We start from the raw sequence: 26,775 nt of genomic DNA on the forward strand, positions 1-26,775 counted from the left end.
CAAAACCTAAACTTAATTTGCCCAATACTATTTTTTCCCTACTGTTACTCACACCTTCTTGTCAAAGTCTGTAATGGACCACTCGCTTACCACTTCAAAAGTTATTTTTCCCTCCCATGGTATCCTGCTGTTAATTGATTTCATTAGACTGACCTCACACTTGGTAAACCAACCCTCATCTTTTCATGTGTTTATATCTGCTTCTGTATTTTTAACTTCATGCATCCAATGAAGTGGGTTCTAGCCCATGAAAGCTTATGCTGAAATAAATTTGTCAGTCTCTAAGGTGCCACAAGGATTCCTCGTTGTGTTTCTCTGGTTTGTTATTGAGCAGTGAAGTAAAAAAAAAAAAATCAATGACTACCAGACCATCAACGACTGAACTATTTTAAAGTCAAATTGCAGGCCATGTAGTAAAGCATTTGTTGTTTGAGCCCCGGAGCCTTACTCTCTATAACAGATGTTAGGACATCCATGTCACTTAACGTTGTTCCCTGTAGTGAGGTTTGGTGTCACTGTTTCAGTCTCTATCACAGCAAATAGTCATACTCTGCTCTCAGCTACACTGGTGTCAAACTCTGTCCTAACCCTATTGAAGTTAGTTGGCTCAATCCTCACACCTGATACAGCTGAGGGGAGAAAGGAAACTCTGTGCCGCTTTTCTACACCTCTGATCCTGGGCCATTGAGGGCTGATGAGGTGCAGTTTATGCCAATGGGGGTATGTTGATTTCTGTGAGTTAAGGATCAGGTCTTCTACCTTTTCTGTTGTGCAGGGGGGAAAAAAATAAAGAATTTGCTAGGTTTAATCTCACTTTTACTAGGGAAAAAACCCAAACATTTTAAAGTTAGACGTAGAAGATTTTGTACCCAGTTGTTCTTTTACTCCTAATGTACCAAAATGTACAAATAACTATTATATCACTACTATGTCATCAATTCAAGAAAATATATGAGTGCAATAACTCTAATTGCAGATGTGATCAGAAAATGGGATTTTTTAGTGGAAAATTAGATAAAAATGAATCGATTTGGGTTTGGCAGCTTTCAGTGGAAATTTTTACCTCTCCATTGAAAAAATTAAAACTCAATACCCCAAAATGTTCAGGCAAAAACTGAGGAGGGGAATCGGTTTTTCAATGTAAAATCAAAAATTCTCTCAGAAAACCAGACACTTTCCACAAAATAATTCATTTCCTTGAAAACCCAATTTTTCCATCAGCAAAAGTTTCAATAACATTTTTTCAGCCAGTTCTGCTTATTAATAGAGCTGATGGGAAAATGGTAAGTATTTTTTTATGGAAAAAAATGTCAAATTATCATAATTTTTTGAAATGCCCCCAAATTAAAAATAATTGTTTTTTGTTTAAAAAAATAGAAAAAGTATATAATATTTGAAATCCAAAAGAACACTGTGTTTAAGGTTTTGTTTTTTCCTTTCCTTTCTTCCATAGTTTTGTCATCTTCCAGTGACAAAAAGGAAAAATGGGGAAAAATGGGGGGAAAAGAGAAAGGAAAAAATGAAAAATAAAGGGCAAAAAGCCCAAAACAACTTATTTTGCAGTTTGGGTTTTTTCCACAGAAAAAAAAACCCAGGAGATTTTATGGGAGAAAAAGTCTTTAAAATTTTGTTTCCCCAGAAAGGGCATTTTTCATCTTTGAATGAAAAAAAAAATGGTTTGTTCCACTTAGTATCAACATTGCTTACCCTTGGAATGTTTCTCTACAAGATTCTATAGTATTTAAACATCACACACACACACACACACACACACGGGTGACCAGATAGCAAGTATGAAAAATCAGGATGGGGGTGGGGGGTAATAGGTGCCTGTATAAGAAAAAAACCCAAAAATTGGGACTGTCCCTATAAAATCAGGACATCTGGTCACCCTAATACACACATACACACACACACGGAGTTGCTGTGAGCCAAGACTGCAGTGTGCTGAGGAAAAAAAAATATCACACACGGCTTAGCCCTCTATCAGCAACTGTCAGTCTTTCTTTTATGGAAGTGCTAAAAATTCATGAGGTTCACTCAATAAAAGAAGGAAAATGAATAATAATGATGATCCTGCTGCCAATAAAAGAATGCAAGTAGGCAGATGCTGACAACGCTTCCTAGTGCAGCTGATGGCTGTGAGACAAGATGGCTCGGTGGGCCAGATTCCCCATTGCCGTGATCCTTGTGAAAATGGTTATTCTGTAAGTAATATCTTACCCCCACTTTGCACTGGCGTGAAGTTTGGCAACATAGCCGTCACCGAAAGATTGTCCAAAGTATTTGCTCAAGACCCATCGGAGTGAATACTGACTGCTGGCACTTTGGTAGAGTACTCTAGGAGATTCTATGATAATGGATGACATCCTTTGAATCAGATGGATGTTGTACCAAAGCCCCCTTCATGTTGGAGTTATCAGTACTCCTGGAACTTCATATGAAGGACAGGAGAACGCTCCTGTATCATGACAGAGTCTCTTTGGCCCTGATTTGGAAAAGCGTTAAGCATGTACGTAACTGCACCCTTATTCTGCATTTAAACACTTGCTTAAATCTCCCTGATTTAATACAGTCCTCCAAGAATAGGATAGTCATCTGGTCCATGAGAAGCATTTAGGTCTCTGAGACCTTTAGCTGAAGGAAAGTGAGACAGAACTACATTTTTTTTCAAGAGAAGCAGAGAGGCTTATCAGAGAGGTATCATTAAAGAAATGTTAAACACTTAGTTTAAGGATGAGTTAGCTACTGGCATATTAGTGACTGTTTTGGCAAATAGAACAGCTATTGTGCACTCAGACATTGCACCCCCGACCTTGTACAACTTTATTCAGAAAGGGCCAGCTTTAGTAAGTCATCCTTATTGGGGACAGCATGTAGGCCCTTGGACTTAAACACGTTTATTTTGTTTTTCTCCCTTTGTCATTTGACTCCACTGATTGCAACTTTGGTGGTAACCTTGCCCCTGAATTCTCCTTCTGTTGCCCTCAACTCCCAGCTCTGCAAATCTGCCACTTATTACTTGTTCAAAACTGCCAATGTATTCAACTCCCTTGAGTCCACTTCTGGTGAAATCCTCATCCGTGCCATCTCCTCTTGCATTGTTCCTTACAAAAATCACACTCATTACCGCTGGATAGAGCTCCCTTCCCTGTAACCCTCAAAAGTCCCAAGTCTCCAGATTCAGCACTTAGAGAAAGCTATTGTATACCTTTCCCAAATACTCAGTGAAGTAGGTCATCCCCGTCCTCAGAGAACTTGTTGGCTCCCATTCATTTCAGGATTCAGATCAAAATTGCTCTCCCTGGGCTTGCTTCAGCTTTGCCCTGCACTCATGTCATCATTTACACTGTACAAAGTGGATGTAAAATGCTGCCAGACTGACCTGGGGGCATCTTGCACCCACTTTGCGCTGGAGTACAGGTGCACAGCACTGGCAAATTAGGCCCCTCCCTGGATTTGCCTGTTTCAATCTGATGTTCTGGGCCAGCTCCTCAGCTAGTTTAAATCAGCATAGCTCCACTGAAGCTGATTTTCAGAAGTTGAAGATCTGGGCCTCTGCTTCCTGCTCCTTTTACTTATCCAGAATCAACCTCCATTCTAGCTTGGCGTGAGAGTCTTCATCTCTGCAGCTTCACTAGCCAAAATAGCCTTCCCTGCATTTGTGCGCTGTATCAGCTCACCCCCAGCCCCTTTCCAACCTGCCATAAATAATACTTGCTCATGCCTCTTAATTTCTGTCTCCCTCTTCGTGTTGCCTTATGATTGTGAGGCTTGATTTTTCCATTATGCCTTGGGGAGCTGGACACTCAACTCCTTTTGGAAGTTGGCACTGAAATCCCTGAGTTACTTTTGGAACTCTCACCTATCAGCTTTAATTAATTTGCCCTACAATGTCATAGCACCATGCTGTCTGTATTTTATCCCACCCACTGCCTGCTCTCTTTATTATTTAGCTCTGTAAAGCGGTTTGGGATGCAGTTTATATGAAAGACACTTGACCAAACAAAGTTGCATTGCATCAAGTCTGAGAGGTGCTGCATAAAACCATGTTTTACAGTGTGGACTAGTGAGTTAGTTTTTAGTGTATTGACAGTTGCTTCATGTCTTTATTTTATAATGTATTATTGTCCCTGGAGCTGTTTCTGCAAAATGTAATTGGCTGATATTGAAGGATCAGAGCTTGGAGGAAATTTCTTTTAAGTGAAGTTAGCAGTTGTGAAAGGTGCCAGATTGACAGTCCTGAAGAATGACCAGGCAGGTGAGATGTTATCTTTTATTGGACCAACTTCTGATGATGAGAGAGACATGCTTTTGAGCTACACAGAGCTCTTCTTCAGGTCCCGAGGAAGAGTTCTGTGTAGCTCAAAAGCCTGTCTCTCTCACCGATGGAAATTGGTCCAGTAAAAGATATTACTTCACCCACCTTGTCTCTCTAATATCCTGGGACTGACACCACTACAACATTACATACAGCCCTGTAGAATGACATTGTCTTCTACTTATCTTCCAAGCAGGAAGTACACCATCAGCAGCAGCAATGCAAGATTACCCCGTAACACTTTCCCCAATATTTTTCTGCTATGGATTCGTCCAATGGTCAGATTATTTATTACAAATGAAACTCCTGCCACTTGTAGCTCTTCTTTCTGTCTGCAGATTGTTTGCAAACCCATCCTGATTTCTGTAGATTGATCTGTATTATTTATAAGTACTCACTGGATAGTTCAGACACTTTCTTTCCTAGTCTGTGAGTTTCTTCTCAAACTGTTTGCTTCCTGAGTTTTGCTGTTTATAATCTCTGATGCATGAGTAGTCTTCTGGTATTTTTTTTCCTGCTCTCTATATGGATGGCAAATAGCGAAGAAAAGCAGTCCAGCAATGTAATTTTCTGTCTCAATAATCTTGTGCCCTAAAATCCAAGAAACTTTTGAAATTTGTGAATATTTTTACAAATGTACAGTGGCCATCTGAATACTCTCAGAGGGAGCCTGCAGGCCTCTACAGAGATTAAGGTCCTATTGTGCTATGCACTGCAGAAACACATAAGAGAATCTAGGGTTGACACACTAAATATATGGGAAAAAGGAAGGATAATCAGCCCACATTTTACAGAGAGTTGGCACTCATCTCTCATGAGCACCCACCCCCATGTTGAGCTTATGCATGCTTGCCATTTTTTCCTCAGTTTCCTCCACTTATGGTTCCCCTGTCAGCTCCCACACTTGTCAGGCGGGTCTTTGGTGACTCAGCCCTCTGGCCAAGTCACACTCTGTCCATGTGCAAAACAAACAAATCCCTTCCGAGTTAGGCCCCCTGTTGGACTCTGTAACGTCTCTTTATCTGCAGACCTATCCCTGGGCTGGATCCTCAATCAGTCCAACAGGGTCTATCACTCTACCTTGCTTTGAGCTGTCTCTCAGCCTCTTCTGGGCTCTCTCAAATTGTTCCTGCTCTGATATGGAGCAGTGCCCAAGGACTCCCTCCCTGGAGGCAATGTCTTTGCTCTCTTTGGACCTTTCTGTCCCCAACACTTCTGCTGGGCCACTAAAAGAATTCAATTCCCCTTCTGGGGTGCCTCAAAGTCCAAGCCATTTCCTCCATGGCTGTTGAGGTGAACCCAGGCCCCTCGACAGATCCAAGTCCCAGCCCAGGGACCCTATAGATAGCAGCCATCTGCCACATCTCTTTAAATAAACTGCATCACTGCCCACTTCCCCATGGCTCCAACACATTCTTCACCTTACCTCAGGGCCTTGTCCTGGTTGAGTCCCAGCAGCCCGCCCAGAGCTCCTTCTTGTTCCCCGACCCCAGTCTCTGCCATCGTGGCTCTGTCCTAAGTCCACACCATCCACGCTCCTCCAGCTCCAACAAGGAACTGAACTCATTAGGGTCCTGCAGCTCTTTTTATACTAGCCTGCTGGGCTCTAATTGGCTACTTCCTCAAAATCACGTTAGGACATTTGGAGGACTTCTCTTCTGTTTCTCTTTGGGATGGAGTTTGGTAGGAGCCTGAGGCCTCCAGGCAGGGCCGGCTCCAGCTTTTTTGCCGCGTCAAGCAGCAAAGGGTAAAAAAAAAAAAAGCCTCATTCTTTGGCGGCAATTCGGCGGCCGGTCGTTCCCTCCAAGAGGGACTGAGGGACCCGCCGCCGAAAACCTGGATGTACTGCCCCTTCCCATTGGCCACCCCAAGCACCTGCTTCCTGCGCTGGTGCCTGGAGCCGGCCCTGCCTCCAGGCTGTCACCTACATCTTATCATGTTGTGTCCCTTTCTTCACCTGCTGCTCCACCAATGATACTAACCTCAACTGCCTGCTAGTCCACTTCTCCCATGAGCACTTTAGTAGAGTGGGAGAATAATTACCAAGTTATTTTGTTTTTTTAAGTATCATTGAAAAAGAAACAACAAATAGGGTAAAATTGTTCCTTAATGGGTTGATTTTTCTCTTTAGTAAAGCTTGGGTGTAATTATGGAACCTGTGACTCCATGTGGGAAAAAAAAACAACTTTAAACAGTAATCAATTCTGAGTTTTGAACCTAGGTCTGCAGTACCCCAGGCAGCTGCCATCCTGAAGCTCTTTAGAGCTACTGGAAAAGGGAGCAGGTAGAACTTGAGCTAGCCGAGAACTCCTGATTGGGAGAGATGTCTGGCCCCGCCAATTGGCTCAAATGAAATATTTAAGCCAGAAGAAGGTACAGGAAGCTGTCTGAGCATCTAGGTGAATTTATGGCTGTCTACTGCTTTGAGACTCTGCATCCTTGCTTGCATCCCGAGCCCTGCCTTCCATTCTGTTCCTGCCCTTCTTATCCCAGATATCCATCTGCTGCTGGTTCCTGCTTACCTACCTCACTCCATGTCCATGCTCATATGCCCTACGTTCGATCCTTGGCCTGACCCTTGATTCTATCTCTGGCTATGTCCTCCTGGCTCTAGTTTCTGGCTCCTGACTTGCATAGTTATGCCTGATTGCCCAAGGCCTGGTCCTTACAGTAACCCAAGCTGGAAACGTACTGTCTCATTCATACACACAGAAGACATTCAAAGATGGTTCAGAATAATAGGATGTAAATGCCTAAGTTTTCTGTCATGCTAGTATAAATCTACTGACTTCTGTGCAGTTACTCCTGACTTACCCTAATGCAAGTGAGAGAAAGATCAGGCTGGCAGACAGAGGGCTCACAGAAAACAGAAGTGGAAACTAAGAGGAAAGCTTGCTTAAAATAATTTGAAAAATGTTTTATTGGATACAACATCTACCCTTGGTAATTTCTGGTATTATTACTTTTCTTTAGTACAACCAGGGAGGACAATAACTCTCTGTGGGCTAATGGTAAATTATGATCTATTGCAAAGGAGTGAGGGAAAATGCATCATAGGAGGTTGAATATGTGCCACGTGCTCTCCCTGATGCTGTTGCACAAGTCAGATCTCACTGGATACGTCTGTTTAAATGTCTGCTGGAGAAAAGAGAATGTAAAAAGTTAGAGCAAACGTCATCTAGCGAAGAAAGGAGGCCAAAGGAGGGAAGGCATTGGACTGAAAGGGATTGGTGACTGCGGGCTTTGGAGTGTGTCCACTTATAAGGGTGAGGGACTGGAAGCCAGAAGTCTGTTCCCAACTTTACCACTGATTTAATGCATAGCCTAAGGGTGGTGTAACTTTGCCTCTCCAGGGCCCCAAACATGCTTCCTTTGAAGTCAATGAAAGATTTGTCATTGATACCATCAGGCCCAGGGTTTGGGTCTATGTATCCTTCTACCATTCTACTTGGGATACCTCTAGGATCTATCTCAGCAAACTACTGTGAGGATTAGTGAATAAGGGTATTAAGTCTCAAACTTTTTTACTGGTGACCCCTTTCACATTGCAAGTCTCTGAGTGCAGCCCCCCTAATAAATTAAACACGCTTTTTAATATACACCTCTACCTCGATATAACGCTGTCCTTGGGAGCCAAAAATTTTTACCGTGTTATAGGTAAAACTACGTTATATCGAACTTGCTTTGATCCGCCAGAGTGGGCAGCCCTGACTCCCAGAGAGCTGCTTTACCATGTTATATCCAAATTCATGTTATATTGAGTCACGTTATATCAAGGTAGAGGTGTATTTAACACCATTATAAATGCTGGAGGCAAGCGGGGTTTGGGGTGGAGGTTGACAGCTCGCAACCCCTCAAATGATGACCTCGCGATCCCCTGAGGAGTACTGATCACCAGTTTGAGAACCCCTGTATTAAGTGGAGCTTAACATTATTTTTCCTGGAAAAAAGGAAGAGTTTTTGTGTTCAAAATTTTATGATTTTTCCTCCATGTTGTGGACATAAGGTTTTAAATGCATTTTTTCTAAATAACAATTTTTATTTCATTTAAAAAAATGCATTTTGATTGTTTGTTCACCTTCCTTCTGTCACTTATTTACTTACTTGCAGGGGGAGAAAGTGAGAAAAATAAAAAATAAAATAACAAAAAGTCAGAGCGTGGGTTTTTTTCCTCATTTTTATGGAAAATTTTCAAAATTTCAAAAACATTCAGAAATATGTTGAAAAATTTTCTTCAAAATTTTATTAGCAAAAAAGACAGTCATTGTAAAAAATTGTCATTGTTGAATAATGACAAAAAATGTCATTGTCATCGAAATCTTATTTTTTAACAACCACTACAAAACCAACACCGTCAGCATAGGCAGTGTCTACACTGAACAGCTACAGTGGCACAGCTGCTGTAGTGTTTCGCAGGTAGACAAATCCTTAGAGGTCATCTTCAGAGACACACTTGTACTGTCACAGGGGTCAGCAACCTCTGGCACGCGGCCCATCATTGTAATCCAAAGGCGGGCTGTGAGATATTTTGTGTACGTTGATCATCTGCAGGCACGGCCAGCTCCCAGTGGCCGTGGTTTGCCGTTCCCAGCCAATGGGAGCTGCGAGAAGTGGCAGGCTGCAGGGATGGTCAGCGTAAACAACATGTCTCGCAGCCTGTCTTCAGATTACCTGATGGGCCGCGTGCCAAAGGTTGCCTGTACTATAAGTATATTCCCAACATTTCTTTGTTGAGTCAATTTTAACTCATTAAGGCATATCCACATTAAGATTCTGTCTAGATACGGATCCGTATTATAGGTTAAGACAGGATTCCCAAAGCAGTGTGAAGAGATGGTATAATGAAGAGAGAGAGGCAATGCCTCACTTTATTTTAATAGTTATTCATCAACATATTATTTAAACCATATTCAGTTCCTAGCAAGCTTATTCTGGCCAGAAGCTTTTTTCAAATGGTTTTAAAAGCCAAAATGATCAAGATATTTGTTATGTGCCGTATCTGGTGCATTTCATCCAGAAGGATCCCTGGACACCTATGTACAGCCATCTCCTGCACAGAACATGGCAACCCTTCAACAGCCCCCACTTCGTTGCATAACAGTTCAAGACAGGAAGCAAGAAAGCAGATGATATGAAATGAAAACTTATGAGGAATTTAGATTGTTTGAATGTAATAATGTAGATTGGGATTTGGAGAGACATTTTCCATATAAATGTGTAAAATAAAAAACAAAAATGCAACAAAAATGTTCAGGAAAATGACAGTAATTGTGTATAGCACTGCAATATCGTTAGCAATTCAGTATTTTTTTTTAATTATAGCTTAAAATGGCCAGATTTTCCCAGTTGGGGGGCAATCACTAGTTTCTTGAATATATTGGCCATGGTATTCTTTCTGTTCTATGATTTAGAGATGGCTATGCAAACGCATCTGGCACAAACACTCATTCTCATGGATCTTCACAACGCTTTCGCTTTCCACAAACATCCTTTTGAACAACCAACCACACTTGTTCAAATATTTGCAGCAAATGACATCAATAGAGTGGGAAAACCATGAATTCGCTGTGACAATGTTTCTGTTTTAGTAATCCAACAAATGATCACAGATACTCTTTTGCAGAATTAGTCTATCCACTGCTATAGCTGCAAGTCAGTGATTGACTGTAACAAAGGCTATGTCTACACTTAAACCGCTACAGTGGCTCAGTTGCAGCACTTCTGTGTAGACATGCTACAGCAACAGGGAGAGTGTGTATGGGGAGACTTTGGCAAACCAGTAAAGTGACTGAAACCACTATGGCTTATTGTTAAAGGCGGCCTAGTCAGCAAGCTGTAAATTGAACATTCAGCAGTCTCAGCTTGACCAAGGCTGACGGGGGGAGGTTTGGGGTGCCACAGAAAGGGCAGCTTGACCCCACGTCCTTCCTGATAAGAATTGTGTTGAAGTTGCTGATACATGCATTTTAAAAGAGCAGGATGTGCCCCAGGAATGTCTATTGAGGTCTCAAGGCTTCGAACTCTGGAAAAACCCACCCCTGGTTCATCAATAATCAGAAGGAGCCTCTTGCTTTCCCATTGGAACTACTTGCTTAACAAGTATTCTTTAAGGGACATGTCATTCTATTACTAATGTATAAATAAGGGGTAAAAACTTGAGATAGTTGAACTCATTTGGGAACTGTTTTGAACTCTTTTTGGAATCTCCCTCTGGATACATCTTGTGGTCCCCACCGGCAGACAGAAGATTTGGTCACCAGAAGCCTGCCACTATTTCACTCGAGAGCCACACAGGGCTTTGTTAATTATCGAAGGTTGGGGGTATTTTACTAATCTGTTGTGGATGTGTGTAAGTGCTTGAGACTAAGTAAAGTTTAGCTTTAAGTGAAAGCACTCTTGTGCTGTCCTGTTTGTGCCAGCCATCTATCGGTCAGCTGGCTGTGTGTCCCCTGATTTATTTCCTGACACCTCCTCGCACAAAGTAAAAGTTACCAAGAGATTTGGGTTGAAAGAACCCTGGGTAACAAGTGCTCCCATTGCTGTAGTTAATACACCTCCCTGAGAGGTGGTAGCTAGGTCATTGGAACAATTCTTCCGACCTAGCGCTAGCTACATTTAATTATATTGTTCAGGGGTGTGGATTTTTCACAGCCCTTGAGCAATGTAGCTGGTTCAAAGTAACTTTTTAGGGTACTCCTGGTCACAGTCTGAATGACTAGTTGGTATTTTCTAAGCACTCAGCTAATGTGATTTGTCGAGTCCTGCTTTGTGACTGATAACTACCCAGTTCATTTCTTCATGTATCATTCCTAGGTTGGGTGCCACAAGTGGTGTCCACACACCTGAAGTCAGCAGCTTGCATTAACGACTCTAGGATATTCCTAGAGGAGCCTGTCGACTGGCAGCCTGGGGATGAAGTTGTTGTGGGTGGAACCAGTCCTGGAGATATGTATCAGCAAGAGGAAATTGTCACAATTGAGGCAGTGAACAACACTGAACTCTACCTTAGATCACCTCTCAGGTAAGTGGGTCATGGGGGAATCCCAACAACAGGTAGCTAACTTGTAATTTGTCTACACAGGAAGTTATTCTTGATTAAGTATTCCTGATTAACTCCCTATGTAGATGCTCTTATTCCAGAATAAGAATTAATCCAGAATAGTTAATCTGCTTTAAATTATTGCAGATTATTTTTCATTTGTAGAAAAAAAAGTCAGTAAAGCATGGGAGTCAGGTTCAGGAATCGCAGCAATTCCAATATAAAGTGATGCCAATACTATATAATATCTTCCAGTGTGCATCAAGAGCAAACCAAGAACCAGCCAATAGAGAGCTTTTTCATAGCAATTAAATCTTCAAAACTGTTATGAAACTGTTATGAAAAGCTCTACAACCTCAGGCACAAAACCAGCTTCTCATCCTTATTTATGATAATGAACCCTCCCCCCAAAAAACTTCTGCTGATATTTTACTGAACCCATTTAAAAAAATATTTACTCTGAGCAGGAGAGTAGAATATGCAAAGCTGAATTAGGTAACATTTATTTCTTATGACCCTATTGGACATTGAGCATATTTGTTTTGGTTTAATTTTCCTTTTCTTTGCCAGGGCACATACAGCTGGGGCATTTCCAGAAATAAAACAACCAATCCAAGTGTAATAAGAATGTTCATTCTTTTTGGATAGTGGTGTCTGAGATGGTCCTGGTTGCCCAGTGCTGGTAGTCTATGCTTCCATGGTGGAGATAACATTACAGAGTCTTTTGGGTTACTAGAGATTGATGCCCTTAATTATTAAAGAGGGGTACAGAGTAAAATACTGTGTGGTAGGGGTGGGTATCGTAAGTCCTACATTTGGTCTCTAGTTGCTTGAAAAATGCTGGCCAGGAAAAGCAATATTTGGCAGTCATTAGGGCCCAATATATTCTGAATAGGGCTGGTCAACAATTTTCCAATGAAACTGTTTTTACTGGAAAATTGGGTTTTTGACTAAATGAAAATTTTGCAAAAAGTGTCTGTGGAAAAATTTGATTTTGTGGTGGTGGTGTTGATGTTGACTAACTGAATGCCCCAAACCAAAATATTTTTGATTTGGAAATGCAGCTGCAGGGCCTCTCAGGAGCTGTAGTTAGATTGTCTTCTGCCCCTAACATGCTGTATTCACTGGACTCCTGGCCAGACTGCATCTCCCATGATGTACCAGGGCTTGGAACTCAGGTAATTCGGCAGCTCCTGTCTTTAAGAGAGGAAACCATGTTGCAGCATGGGGGATGTAGTCCAACCAGGGAGCTGTCATAGTATAATTCCTCAATCTGAACCTTAGAGTTCAAATATGAGGTACTAGCATAAATTCCTCTAAGCTTATTTACCAGCTTAGATCTGATAGCGCTGCCACCAGCCAAATATTTCCAGTGTTTGGCTACACTACTGCGTCCCATCCCCAAACCTTACCTGGACTCCAAGACTCAGATGCCTGAGTCTCACCACAAAGGTCAGAATAACGCCCTCCCTTAGTTCTCATTTACTTCCTTCCCAGGCTTCCCCTGGGATGGGCCGGTGGATGATCACCCTATTTCAATTCTTGAATGCAAACCAGCGAGATTCAGGTTTCTTTCACCTCACTCGAGTCCTGCAATGCAAGCTTTGTAACTCTAACCCAAGCTCTTCCCCCTGTCTTGTCTCCCCCCCCCCCAACCAATTCCCTGGTGAGTGCAGACCCAACCCCTTGAGCCCACTAGGAAAAAATCCAAACAGGTAAGTCTCAAAAGAAGCATTTATATAAAAAGAAAAAAAGAACATTAAAATGGTCTCGTTTATCAAGTGACATATAAGGGGTAATTGGCTAAAGAAAACAAACTGAATAAACAGCTTATTCCTCAAAAAGAAATACAATTTAACATTCAGCAAAACTAACACATATAAAACAAAACAATCATAAAAACCTATTATTGTCTTATTACCCGTACTTACAACTTGGGAAACAGCAGATTAAAGTTTGAAGGTAGAGAGATCCTCTTCAGAGCCGAGGAGAGCACTTAGAAGACCCAGACAAAGGGACCCAACCCAAATTCCCTCCTGAGCTTTGAAAAATCCGGTTTCCTGATTGGTCCTCTGGTCAGGTGTTTGGTTCCCTTTGTTAACCCTTTACAGGTAAAAGAAACATTAACCCTTAGCTATCTGTTTATGACAGGAGCCTGGCCTACAGAAGAGGATAGGAGCATGAGGCACTCAAACTAAAACTGTCCTGAAATACCATGGCAACATTTTCCAACTAGAAATATGTTGAGTTTTGGCTAAAATATTTTATTATATGAATTTCCACCAAAAATCAAAATTCTCTGTTCTCCTTCCATGCACCCCCCTTTTCTTTGACCAGTTATATTTCTGAATAGGATAGAGATAGGATGGAATAAATGAACAAAGCTCAAACATATAAAACTGCAACAAAACTATTACTAAACTAGTGAGGCCAGTGAGGATTTGTCAATGATTGCAATGGCAATAGAATTGGGTTCCATTCCACAATTGTCTGAAATATACAGATGTTAGCTGAGAGCATCACTTGGCTCATACTCTTGAAGCTCAGCCTGGGTCACTCTTGGTGAACTTTTCTATGAACCTGATGTGAGTTAGGGGTCATAATGAAGGAACCTGGTGGATTCAGATTTAATTCTGATTTTTTGTGTGTGTGCATAGAACATGTTGAAACCTCTTTAAACCAACCAGAGTCTTTCCATACTCCCAAATCCTTTTATAATTCACAGGAATTTGCTGTTGTAGTTATGAAATAGAGATGGACTCAGAGCTAGACCCTGGAACTTAACAAAACTAGTTTGGACCCAGCTCTGAATTGTGAAGTTTCCATCTCTAAGCTCAGGATGAACGGATGCTTCCTGGAGACGTTCCTGGCAGTCATGTTCTTGTGTCTGTTGCTATGCTTTGTATAGGTACCCTCACAGCTCTGGAGAAGAGTGGGTGCATGGGCAGCGCTTTGCTCTGAAAGCTGTTGTGGCATTGCTTAGCAGGAGAATTGTTGTCCGAGGAAACCTCACCAGAGAGAGGATGTCCCACCTAAGGGCGTGTGCTGAAGCAGGTGTGTTGCGAGGTAAGAAGATTATTTGGATAGAGACATGTTCAAAGGAAAAGAAATAAATAAAGGCAGTATTGTTACTTTGACATCACATTATGGTATATCATTTTGTTATTCTGAACAGAATAACTTTGAAGCCCACTCAGCACCAGGAAAGTGAACTTATCTTTCCAGACATTGTTTGACATGAAAGTATGAAGTCTCAGGAGTTGAACTGAATTTCCTTGTTATCTTGCAGATGTGTTATCCTCATGCTGTTGTTGGAAGCCATCTTCAGATCCCCCCCTACACACACATACACACCATTTTAAAATGAGCCTAAAGTGGTAAAAAAGAGGATATCTTTTGACAATAATGTTTCCATGTACATTTTCCAAGTTTATGTTAAACTTTTAATTGTGTTTATTAGGTAGTGACTTAAAGAAAATCTCCCAATCCTTTTTGTACTCTGAGTGTAGAAGACTGAGATGTTACTAAGTGCATTTGGAAAACCTGGTCAAATAAAGATAATTGGTTTGATTTCCTCTCACTTACAGTGGTTTTATGCCTGTATAACTCCACTAACTTGCAGGGCAGGGTTCCTGGTTCACCCAGGGGTTCCTGCGTAAAAGAGAGCAGAACCACACCCAGTGACTGTAATTTGAGATGATAATTAGGACTGCTGACTGCACATGCTTTCCTTTAAAACTAAAATTCTGGCTGCTTTAAACTTTTGACACAAGACTTCATTTGGTATGCAGCAGCCAATTGCTGGTACAGCCCCATGGGTTTACTCTGGCACCCAGCAATATTGTCATTGATATGCAGTAGGAGTGGGAGGAGTTGGAGTGGTTTTATTTGTGTTAGAGTGAAGCTGTGGTTGTCAGAGGAATAACAAGAAGATGATTTGGGTGGGTGTCAAATTGTCTGGAGTGGCTCATGACTGAGAGTGCCTACCTCAGGGCAGACTGTCAGAAAACAGGGAAGACACCCCCAACCTGGTGGTGTGTTCTATAATTTGATTTCATCAAACCAGTAACAAATGTGAACTCCTGGATCATTTATACTAGTCTTATCATAGAGTCACAGACAGTCCTGTTAGATTCTCCAGTCTATCTTGCTACCCAGAAAAACTGGACTTTGTGATAAAAGGTCATTTAAACCAAAAATCACATCACATTTAGGTTGCTCCCAGTCCCAAGAGACGAGTCACTTACCCCAGATCTCTAGATCTTACACCAAAGACAACACTGGTAGCCAATTCTGTAGTACACTAACTAAAGGTTTATTAGTTAAGAAAAGGAAATGAGAGTTACTGAGAGATTAAGGTAGGTAAAATATATGTACAGGTGAGTCACAGTTTGTAATTCCAAATGGCGGCAGGAATGTAATAAATTGCCAGATTCCCAAAAGTCTTTTCAGGGTTCCCAGATAGTGTCTGGGGACTCTGCTTTGCATCTGGTACACTTCCCTGTAAGAGTCCAAATTGTCCAGAGATGTAGGCTCTTTCCTGGAATCCATACTTATAGCATCTTCTCACAGAAAACAAGCTGTGAGAAGCCACGTGGGCTTTTCCTCTGGTGACGGACAGAGGAACCATTTTGAGTCTTTGACCTCCGATCATCATACACAATGCCCACTTGCTTCAAAATGAGCTCTTTTCTGTTCAAGTTCTTCGTTTGAATCGCACAAGGCTTCTTTCTCATTTGATGGCTCGTTTGGTGGGTTACTTAGTTGCCGGGGTGTGTACAATGTACATGTTTGCTACTCCATTATACCAGGATACAGACAAGTGAAAACAATTCACATAACATCCCACTCGTTTACATGAAGGTTAAGCACCAAATACACTCTTCTACATTTCACAACCACTTCTATTTATTCTAATACCCAAGTGAATTGCTGTGCAGCTCTGGCATGAGCTGGCACCTTAATTGCCAGCATCGCAGTGGGATTTTGTTGTTACAGTTTTGTCTTAAAAATAAAAGAAAATAAATAAAATTGTGCTGTTAAAAGTGTCTGGACAGTGTTGGAGACTGAAAATCTCTCTGTAGCCTCAGAATTGGCACAGCTTGGGCCGAGATCATACAAATCTTCATATGCTACCCACCTGTGTGCCTCATGTCTGACCTGGAAGAGCCATCTCTAGGGACAAGGGGATTGTTCATGCTCAATCTCATTTAAATCCTCAACAAGGGAGAGGTGTGATCTGAGTGCCAGTCTCAGAGCCCTGCTTCCATCTTTGACCGTGAGCAAGTTGCTACTTAAGCTCTGTGTCTCACTGTCCCCACTTGTCAGGTGGGGGTAATAGTCTTTACTTACACCTCCGAGAGGTACTGCAAAGAGCTAATGTTCATAAAGAATTTTGAAGTATTCTCGTTGCAGTTTAATTCAAATACATCCATGCCCAATCGCCTTTTCACGAATCTGACCCACAGTAAATCAATGTCAAATTCATCTTTCCCAGGCACAGATCTATTTAGAACTGAACAGAAGGAGCTTACCGAAGCATAAAATGACTTCAGCTTCCTGCAGGTTTCAATATATGTCCCTCTAAAAAGGATGAGCTCTTATGCATGGAAAGACATGGCTTAGGACTTTGCATGGAGCATAGAGTCACTGTGGGGCTGGGCCGTTGACAGACTCTCTCTGCTGTATTTCAGATGCCTCGGCATGTCTGTACAAGAGGAGTGAGAGGATGCTAGGATCCCGGGATATGGGGGCCGTTATTATTGTGCAGGCTTTCCAGGGTGAGGACAGTCACATCCGTTTGGAAGGCGTTCAATTCCAGCACGTGGGCCAAGCATTCCAGCAGCACTTGAGCGCACTGACCATTGCCGGGGATGCCCGTATGACTGGTGAGAGACTGGTTAGGGCCCTTGCCTAGCACTTGAGAGACCTTGGTTCAATTACCTGCTCTGCCACCAACTTCCTCTGTGGACTCAGCCAAGTCACTTAGTCTCTGTGTGCTTCAGCTCCTTATCTGTAAAATGGGGACAATAGCACTGCCCTGACTCTCGGGGGTCTTGTCAAGGTAGAGACACTAAAGTCTGTGAAGTGCCGTGGGATCTATTGATGAAAACTGCTATACTGTATAAGAAATAGGTGCTATTGATGATTATTATAGTTCAGAGATAGGCCCAAGAAATGCCATGAATCAAGCCTCCACTGATTGAACGAGGGCATGAAAATGACCATGAAATGGTAGAGTTCATGATTCTAAGGAATGGTAGGAGGGAGAACAGCATAATGAAGACAATGAATTTCAAGAAGGCAGACTTTAGCAAACTCAGGGAGTTGGTAGGTTAAGATCTCATGGGAAACAAGTGTAAGGGGAAAAACAATAGAAGACAGTTGGCAGTTTTTCAAAGAGACATTATTAAGGGCACAAGAGCAAACTATCCACCTGCATAGGAAAGATAGGAAGTATGGCAAAAGACCACCCTGGCTTAACCAGGAGATCTTCAGTGATCTAAAAATAAAAAAAAGAGACCTACAAAAAGGGGAAACTAGGTCAAATTACAAAGGTTGAATATAAACAAACAGCACAAGCAATTAGAAAGGCCAAGGCACAAAACGAGATCAAGCTAGCTAGAGACATAAAGGGTAACAAGAAAACATTCTACGAACACATAGAAGCAAGAGGAAGACCAAGGACCAATCGGGTGGGGGGAATAATAACAGAAAATGTGGCAATGGCACAAGTGCTTAATGACTTCATTGTTTCGGTTTTCACCAAGAAGGTTGGTGGTTATTGGACATCCAACATATTGAATACCAATGAAAATGAGGGAGGATCAAAAGAGGCTAAAATAGCGAAAGAAAAAGGTTACTTGGACAAATTAGATGTCTTCAAGTCACCAGGGTCTGATTAAATGTGTCCTAGAATATTCAAGGAGCTGACTGAGGAGATATCTGAGCCATTAGCGATTATCTTTGTGAAGTGATGGAAGATGCGAGAGATTCCAGAAGACTGGAAAAGGGCAAATATAGTGCAAATATATCTATAAAAAAGGAAATAAGGACAACCCAGGGAATTACAGACCAGTCAGCTTAACTTCTGTACCCGAAAGATAATGGAACAAATAATTAAGCAACCAATTTGCAAACATCTAGAAGATAATAAGATGATAAATCACCGTCAGCATGGATTTGTCAAAAACAAATCATGTCAAACCAACCTGATAGCTTTCTTTGACAGGGTAACAAGCCTTGTGGATGGGGGGAAGCATTAGACATGGTATATCTTGATTTTAGTAAAGCTTTTGATTCTGCCTCACATAACCTTTTCATAAATAAACCAGGGAACTGCAACTTAGGTGGAGCTACTATAATGATCTGGACAAACTGGAGAAATGTTCTGGAGTAAATAGGATGAAATTCAGTAAGAACAAATGCAAAGTACTCCATTTAGGAAAGAACCATTAGTTGTGCATATACAAAACAGGAAATGATCGCCTAGGAAGGAGTACTGTGGAAAGGGATCTGGGAGTCATAGTGGACCACAAGCTAAATATGAGTCAAACAGTGTAACACTGTTGCAAAAAAAGCAAACATCATTCTGGGATGTATTAGCAGGAGTATTGTAAGCAGGACAGGAGAAGTAATTCTTCCACTCTACTCTGCGCTCATTAGGCCTCAACAGAAGCATTGTGTTCAGTTCTGGGTGCCACATTTCTGGAAGAATGTGGACAAATTGGAGAAAGTCCAGAGAAGAGCAACACAAATTATTAAAAGTCTTGAAAATATGATCTATAACGGAAGATTGAAAAAATTTGGTTTGTTTAGTCTGGAAAAGAGAAGACCGAGAAGGGACACAATAACAGTTTTCAAGTATGTAAAAGGTTGTTGCAAGGAGAAGGAATAAAAATTGTTTTTCTTAACCTCAGAGGATAGAAGCAGCAGCAATGGGCTTAAATTGCAGCAAGGGAGGTTTAGGTTGGACATTAGGAAAAACTTCCTAACTGTCAGGGTGGTTAAACACTGGAATAAATTACCTAGGGACGCTGTGGAATCGCCATGATTGGAGATGTTTAAGAGCAGGTTAGACAAATACCTGTTAGGAATGGTCTAGATAATATAGCCCTGCCATGAGTGGAGGAGACTGGACTAGATGACCTTTTGAGGTCCCTTCCAGTTCTATAATTCTATGATTCTATGTTTTCTTCAAAATCCACATTCCAAACCAAACCAAATTTTGTATTTAGGGGTCTCTCTCTGTGCTTCATGAAATGTGTTTCAGACTAGGGGTGGTTCGATTAAATAAGAAATCCACATTAAGTTTTATCCATTCCTAGAACTCAACCCCTAATGAATCTTGTTGAAGATTTTAAGATATTTAATTGTTTTCCCCCTCTGCCTTGCAGCCCGTCTCAAATTATATTTCATTTTTGCTGCTTCTGTATGTAGTCATGGTCTGGCCAGCACTGGAAACAGAAGTAAAATACTAAGAATGATCTTATTTCATTAGTTTCAGTCCAGCAACTGAAGAACTGGAAAGCTCATGGGTAAAGTTGGTTCTCATGAGATTCCTAGCCAGACTTCATAGAATAATATAATTCATAAAATCATAGAAGATTAGGATTGGAAGAGACCTCAGGAGGTCATCTAGTCCAATCCACTCCTCAAAGCAGGATCCAAACCCACTAAATTATCCCAGCCAGGGCTGTGTCAAGCCGGACCTTAAAAACCTCTAAGGATGGAGATTCCACCATCTCCTAGGTAACCCAGTCCAGTGCTTCACCACCCTTCTAGTGAAATAGTGTTTCCTAATATCCAGCCTAGACCTCCCTTACTGTAATCTCATGGGGTTGGTTTAATTAACCTGGACTTTCAGTCTTTTAAGGTTTGTCCATCACTACTGCAGACTGCTAGTAAAGTCTGGTGACTGTTGTAGGGCCCTTCAGCTCCTGTTCATACCAATGGGAGTCTTTCCATTGGTGTCAAAGGGAGCTAGATCAAGTCCAGGATATGAACATCAGCTGAGCAAGCTTTGCCTTTGTCCTGGCATGTAGCCCACACTGGCCTGTCGTTAGTCATTTCTGCTAATTTGCACATGGCTTACTGGGTTGCATATAAAAGATCTCTTACAGCGTAATGACATTTTTATTCTTGCTTTGCGGATCACTGGATGGCATATGTTCGGCTTCTTGTGTGATTGTGCTAAACTGGCCACATTTCAAAGTTTGTCGTATAAAGAAAAATTCACTTGCATGACATTGCTGTGAAGCAAATTCACTTAATATAGTGACATCTTAGAAAGTGTGATATATTTGTGTAAGCATGATGCCACGGTACTTTGAAATGTTATGATGCTGCTTTAAAACCTCATTATGTTGTGATGCAATGTCACAATGTTGCAAACATTTTACCAGTTGGAAATCATTGTGGGGCTGAGGGGGTAAAATTCATCATATAAGCAATACTTGCAGGTTGTTAAAAAATTGCAAAATTTGGTAAGAGTGAACAGCTTAAATTGTGATCTGTCTCATTGGAGCATCACAGCAAGTTGACTTAATCAAGCAGCATCAGAGTTGATGAATAATAGTTTGTACAAAAACATCACCTTTAAGTGAGGCAACCTGGAGTTATACTCTTGCTTTCCTCTGACACTAACCTTTTCTTTTCAGATTCTTACATTCGCAGTTGTTCTGTGTGGGATTCCTTTGGTCGGGGACTCAGTCTGTCAAGGACCTCAGAGCTAAAAGTGGACAATAATGTTTTCTATAACATTTTAGGTCATGGGATTCTACTGGGTAAGTGAAGCAGAGGATTTTCAATCAACCTATATGTGGCTTTTTATGCCAAGGATACTGTTAATCAAAACTTCCTTGGGTGGAAGAAGGTTCAATTCATGTTCTCTGGCACTAGTCTTGTGGAATTCAGTATATCATTTTCCAACTTCCTCATACAGCTGCTGAGGACCTATTTCCTTGTAACCATATACGCCTTGGGTCCATTTCTTATGAGCAGCCTGGAGCTTGTTCAGTCCCATTGGTACTTCTCTCCCACCCCACCTCTTTTCTTTACAATCTAACAGTAGATAGATATTCACCTGTCATGGAAAGAACTCTATGATTTAATGTTTAAAGGCCCAGTTCACCAAAGCACATAAACACATACTTCCCGTTAGTGTTGATCAGGTGACATTGAAAACAATGGGATGATAGCACGTGCTTAAAGTCAAGCACAGGCCTAAGTACATGACTGATTTGGAACTTGAGACAACAAAAATATTGAAAATCAAAATCTCTTTCCTATCTACCATTAAAGCAAGCTGGAGATTGGTCTGCAGACTGTTCCACCAGCATCCCATACTGCCTGACTATCTAATGATATGTTAGTTTTCACTGCTGCCAGTCACGGATGAGAAACAGCAATTTAAATTTAAACAAACAAAAGCCTTAGGCCCCGTTAGGGTATAGATATCCAGGCCTGTCTGCAAAAGCCTATACTTTAAGAATTTAGGTGTATTCTTATCACTTAGCTAGTTATAGAGGTATAAAAGAAAGAATCAAAATCACTGTCTGTGTAATGGCCTTCTCTTACTGTGACAGGCTAAGGCCTTCAGCTAAGATGTAGTTAGGCAGCCATAAACTGGGAAGTGTATGGTCTCATCCTCACATTCCAAACTAGTCACACTGAAATAAGGTGCTATTGGGCTATCAGGAATACAATCCTGTCCTGATATTCCTATCACCTCCAGAGAATGGGAAGAGCCTAGAAGATGTAAAAGGAAACTTAGTTTGATTGCATCCTGTCTGGCAAGAACTTATTTATCAATAGACACAACTGGAGAAACCTTATGTCTGTATAGATGTAGTTGTGAAATCCTCACTTCTGTATTGTTTTGTATGTTTATTTGCATGGTCTCTGTATGGTTCTGTAATTGTTTCTGTCTATTGTATTAATTTTGTTGGGTGTAAACCAATTAAGGTGGTGGGGTATAATTGGTTAAATAACCATGTTACAATATGTTAGGATTGGTTAGGTAAATTTCAATAAAATGATTGTTTAAGGAATAGCTAAGCAAAACTCAGGTTATGCTATACAGTCTGAAGTCAATCAGGAAGTGGGGGGGGAATGGGAACAGGGGACAGGGAATTGGGGAATTGGGATTATGTTTTGCTAAAGGGTGAAATGGGAACAGGGGATGGGAACAGGAACAGAGACACAGGCAAGGCTCTGTGGTGTCAGAGTTGGGAAGGGGGACACTAAGGAAGGAAACTGGAATCATGCTTGCTGGAAGTTCACCCCAGTAAACATCAAATTGTTTGCGCCTTTGGACTTCGGGTATTGTTGCTCTCTGTTCATGCGAGAAAGACCAGAAAAGTGAGAGGGTGAAGGAATAAGCCCCCCGAACAGGCCCTGATCCTGCAATCCAGTGTACACATGCAGGCCTTCCTCTCGACTGGCATCGCACTGAAATTACTTTGACTATAAACAGGTGCAGCGCTCAACCTGTCCAGGTCTTAATTTGGAAATCTGTTCCTCCCATCATTCATGCTGAGACATAAGTCTGACTTTCCAGTCTCTGGGCTGAACTAAATGTGTCCTCAGAAATTTCGGTCTGAATACTCTGTATCCTCAAGATGTCTTTAATGGCTTCAATGTCAGTAGCTCCAGAGGGTCTGAAAGATGAATTTATATATCATTTTGTTACCTGTAAAGGCATATTTATTATAGCTGCCTGTTTGCTGCTCTAGAATTGGAATCTCTCAATTTCATTTAAACCCCTATTTTCTAGGGTTTGCAGGACAGTCATAAAAATTTGCTCTGGGCTTAAAGTTAATTGGCAAACAAGATCCCGGCCTGGAAGCCAAGACTTGTTATGCCTCCTTTCAAACCTAGATGACTCTCAAAAGCACTAGTGTACAATCCTACTTTTGCTCTCCTAATGGCTGTGACTGAAATAAATACAATCTGAAAAGGAAATATTTCTCAGTAGAACCTAGTTCCAAGGTAAATGAAATGGAGGTTGCAGGGTGTGTGAAAAAATAAAGCTCCAAACTCAATGCATTTTTTTCTCCCGGAGATGAGCTTGAATTTAGGGTGGTTAATATGTGGGAGGATACCTGTGTCCAGGGAAGAATTGCAGGGTGTGTTGGCATATGTTATCCCTAGCAAGAACCATATTTCTTGTAAAGGAAGGGGAAGGTTGACTTGCATGTTCCCTGGATAGGGTTTGCCATTTTCCAGATAGATGATGACTGGCATTTCCTTAGGATGGAAGTTAAAGTGCTTTTCTTTCCTTTCTGTGCCAATTCATGGTGCATGCTGTTTTTGGGACCCAACTGCTGCAGGCAGGGGGCATGTCTGCTGCTGTGAATGGTGGATCCATTGTTGTCTTCTGCCCATTGTCTAGTTCATGCCTCCAAAAAAAAACAAAAAACCTCCAAAAAACCCAACAACAACCAAAATAAAACAACAACAAGCAAAAACCCAAGGCACTTTGGCACATGATTGCACGATGTGTTTTTAATGTTTCCGTTTACATGGTTAAGGCATTGTCTGGGGACTCAGGAGATTTTGGGTTTAATTCCTGGCTCTGTCACAGGGTGCCTGTGTGAATTTAGGCAACTCACCTCATCTCTCTGTGCCTCTGTTCCCCGTCTGTACAATGTGTATCATAATATCTCTTCTTTCTACCTGTTGTCTGTCTTCTCTGTTTAGATTGTAAACTCTTCGGGGCAGAGACTGTCTTACTCTGTGTTTGTACAGTGCCTAGCACAAGAGACTCTGATCTTGGTTCCTCTTGGCACGACCAGAGTATAAATTAATAACAACGGTTTCCTCTTCACCTGTGGAAATTATCTGATCTTTCAACTATGCGGCACGGTAATAATCTTCACCCCTGATATTTAGACTCCTGACATGTTACATTGATCCTGCTCCACTCTCAGCTTTCCTTCTATGGTGTAACATGGATTCCAGAGTGCTTTGCAAATAGTATATGTACAACACTGCAGAAATGCAACCACCTCTGTGGTGAAAAGCTGTGGCCAACCAGCATACACTGCCTTGCGCAACAGTATAGATGGGGAATAAAACATACAGAATAATATGTGGTCTGCATGAGTGATGATCGTTGGAGCTGTATTTGATGAATTTGTGCCTCTGATTATATTTTAGGAGAGTCGTGGGAACAGGGGAATAGAGTCAGACACAACACAGTGATTGGACTTTCTGGAACTGATGGACTTTCCAACATAGAAACATTATCACCAGCAGGGATCTACATCAGGGCTCCTGCTAACCAGATAGAGGTAAAGGTAAAAAACAACACTGTATTAAAGATCAAACATCATGGTTTGAAATATAGTTCTCAGAGTGACCCAAACACAAGCTGTTCACTTACTGAGTGAGTTTTAATAAGTATGATTACTGCAACAAGATAGTAATACAAGTGCACAATGCTATATTCCCAAATAATTGTGCGTGTGTGTCTGTCTGTCTCTCTTTCTCTCTCTATATATAAACACACACACACTCTCTCTCTTTCTCTCTCACACACACACACTCTCGCACCTACACAGAGTCTCTTTCTCTCACATACATACGGTGTGAAATGTTTGCAACTAAACTCCAGTCCCTATGTAACTTCCAAGCTTCTTATATTTCGTTACAAAGTCCAAAGTCATCTTGGGTTCATCAGAAGGTGCACAAAATTTTGCCAAAATACCTAGGCCCAGATCTGATCAATTCTGGTCCAGTTTTATTGTTTCCATCACACTTTTAAAAACTCCCAGTTTTTCATGATCTGGATGGCAAACCAAATACAATTCCTCAGTTCCAAATGAATTCCACCTGGATTTGTACCCAAAACTCAAGAAAAACTCCAGGACTGCCAATCCGTAGAAACTGACACCAACAAGGAACTACATATGATGACATCATTTCCCCTTCACTCTATGCTCCTCAAAGAGTTGCATCTAACTTTGAAGGCGAGAGACTGCCAACAGGTTTCCTGTGTTACTCTCATGACAAGTTTGCCTGAGAATAAAGAGAGAACTTTGATTTAATTCCCTGCAGAGCATATACCCAACTTTACAGGCCATTTTAGAGAACATAGTGGAGGCATCTATTATGTTTAAAAAAAAAAAAAAAGTAGGCAGAGTAGCATGACTCCAGGGCCTCTAAACAGAGAGATCTGCGGAGTTGTACATTGGCATAGCCTAGAGCTGTCTGACTCAGTACCAATGGTTCAGCTGTTAAAGGCCTCGCTGCATTTATCTGTCAATGTACTTGTGAAGCTAACTCAGTCAGTTTTCAATGTATTTGTTTAGCTCGTGTGCAATAATAGAAATACAGACATCTATTTCAAAGTTGAGGCCATGGACATGTAACCAGCCATAGGGGTTAAAACTCCTTTTCAAAAAACTACTGGGGCCTGTCCTCTGCAAGCCAGTGTGGGTGGAATAGCAGATGCTTGTTGCAATCTCCATTGTGATCTGTCATCTAAAGGAATGGGTATATAAGTCATTGCAGCAGCAGGATACTGAGGGCTAAAAGAAAACCAGGATTCTACCTCCCTTTATCTACATTATTAGTAGGGGTATTTATTATCGTACAGTACTCAGAAGTGCTTGACAGAAAAAAGGAAAGACACGGTCACTGTAGGAAAGACCACAATATATTTGTAGGCTTTTGGGGTTAGGCACAGTATCCTATGATGTGCCTGTATGGTGCCTAATCTTGCTTGGGGCTTTTAGAATCTATCCTAATATAAAAAGTAAAAGTGGTGGACTGTAGGATGGGAAGGAAGGATTTTAGTCACAGTACTATGTTCATGAAGTTAATCAGTTTAGGCATGAGGGTTCATAAAAACATAAGAATGACCATACTGGGTCAGATCAGTGGTCCTCCTAGTGCAGCATCTAGTCTTCCTACAGTGACCAGTGGCAGATGCTTCAGAGGGAATACGCAGAATAGGGCAATTACTGAGTGAGCCATCCCTTCTTATTCCAGTTCCAGCTTTGGTCAGTTAGAGATTTAGGGACACCCAGAGCATGGGGTTGCATCTCTGACCATTTTGGCTAATAGCCATTGATGGACCTCTTCTCCATGAATTAATCTAATTCTTTTCTGAACTCTTGTTGTAATCTAGGTCTTCAGAACAACCCCTGACAAAAGTTCCACAGGTTGTGTGAGGAACTTTTTTGTTATGATTGTTTTAAACCTGCTGTCTATTAATTTCATTAGGTGACTCCTGGTTCTTGTGTTATGAGAAGGAGTAACTAACACTTCCTTATTCACTTCCTCCTCACCAGTCATGATTTTATAGGCCTCTATCATATCCCCTCTTAGTCATCTCTTTCCTAAGCTGAATAGTCCTCGTCTTTTTAACCTCTCCTCTTATGGAAGCTGTTCATACCCCTAATCATTT

At 41.4% G+C, this 26,775-nt stretch overlaps 1 protein-coding gene across 1 annotated transcript in view; it reads left to right on the top strand.

Annotated features, from left to right (window-relative positions):
• PKHD1 (PKHD1 ciliary IPT domain containing fibrocystin/polyductin) overlaps positions 1-26,775 on the top strand; it is a 394,719-nt gene that overhangs the window by 171,125 nt on the left and 196,819 nt on the right. Inside the window, exons 38-42 of the mRNA XM_032796706.2 lie at positions 11,135-11,342; positions 14,269-14,426; positions 17,054-17,248; positions 21,020-21,145; positions 24,522-24,655. Coding sequence (XP_032652597.2) covers positions 11,135-11,342; positions 14,269-14,426; positions 17,054-17,248; positions 21,020-21,145; positions 24,522-24,655 — 821 coding nt within the window. The remainder of the gene's footprint in view (positions 1-11,134; positions 11,343-14,268; positions 14,427-17,053; positions 17,249-21,019; positions 21,146-24,521; positions 24,656-26,775) is intronic.

Source organism: Chelonoidis abingdonii, chromosome 3 (genome assembly GCF_003597395.2).
Source record: "Chelonoidis abingdonii isolate Lonesome George chromosome 3, CheloAbing_2.0, whole genome shotgun sequence".
Classification (NCBI taxonomy): Eukaryota; Metazoa; Chordata; order Testudines; family Testudinidae; genus Chelonoidis; species Chelonoidis abingdonii.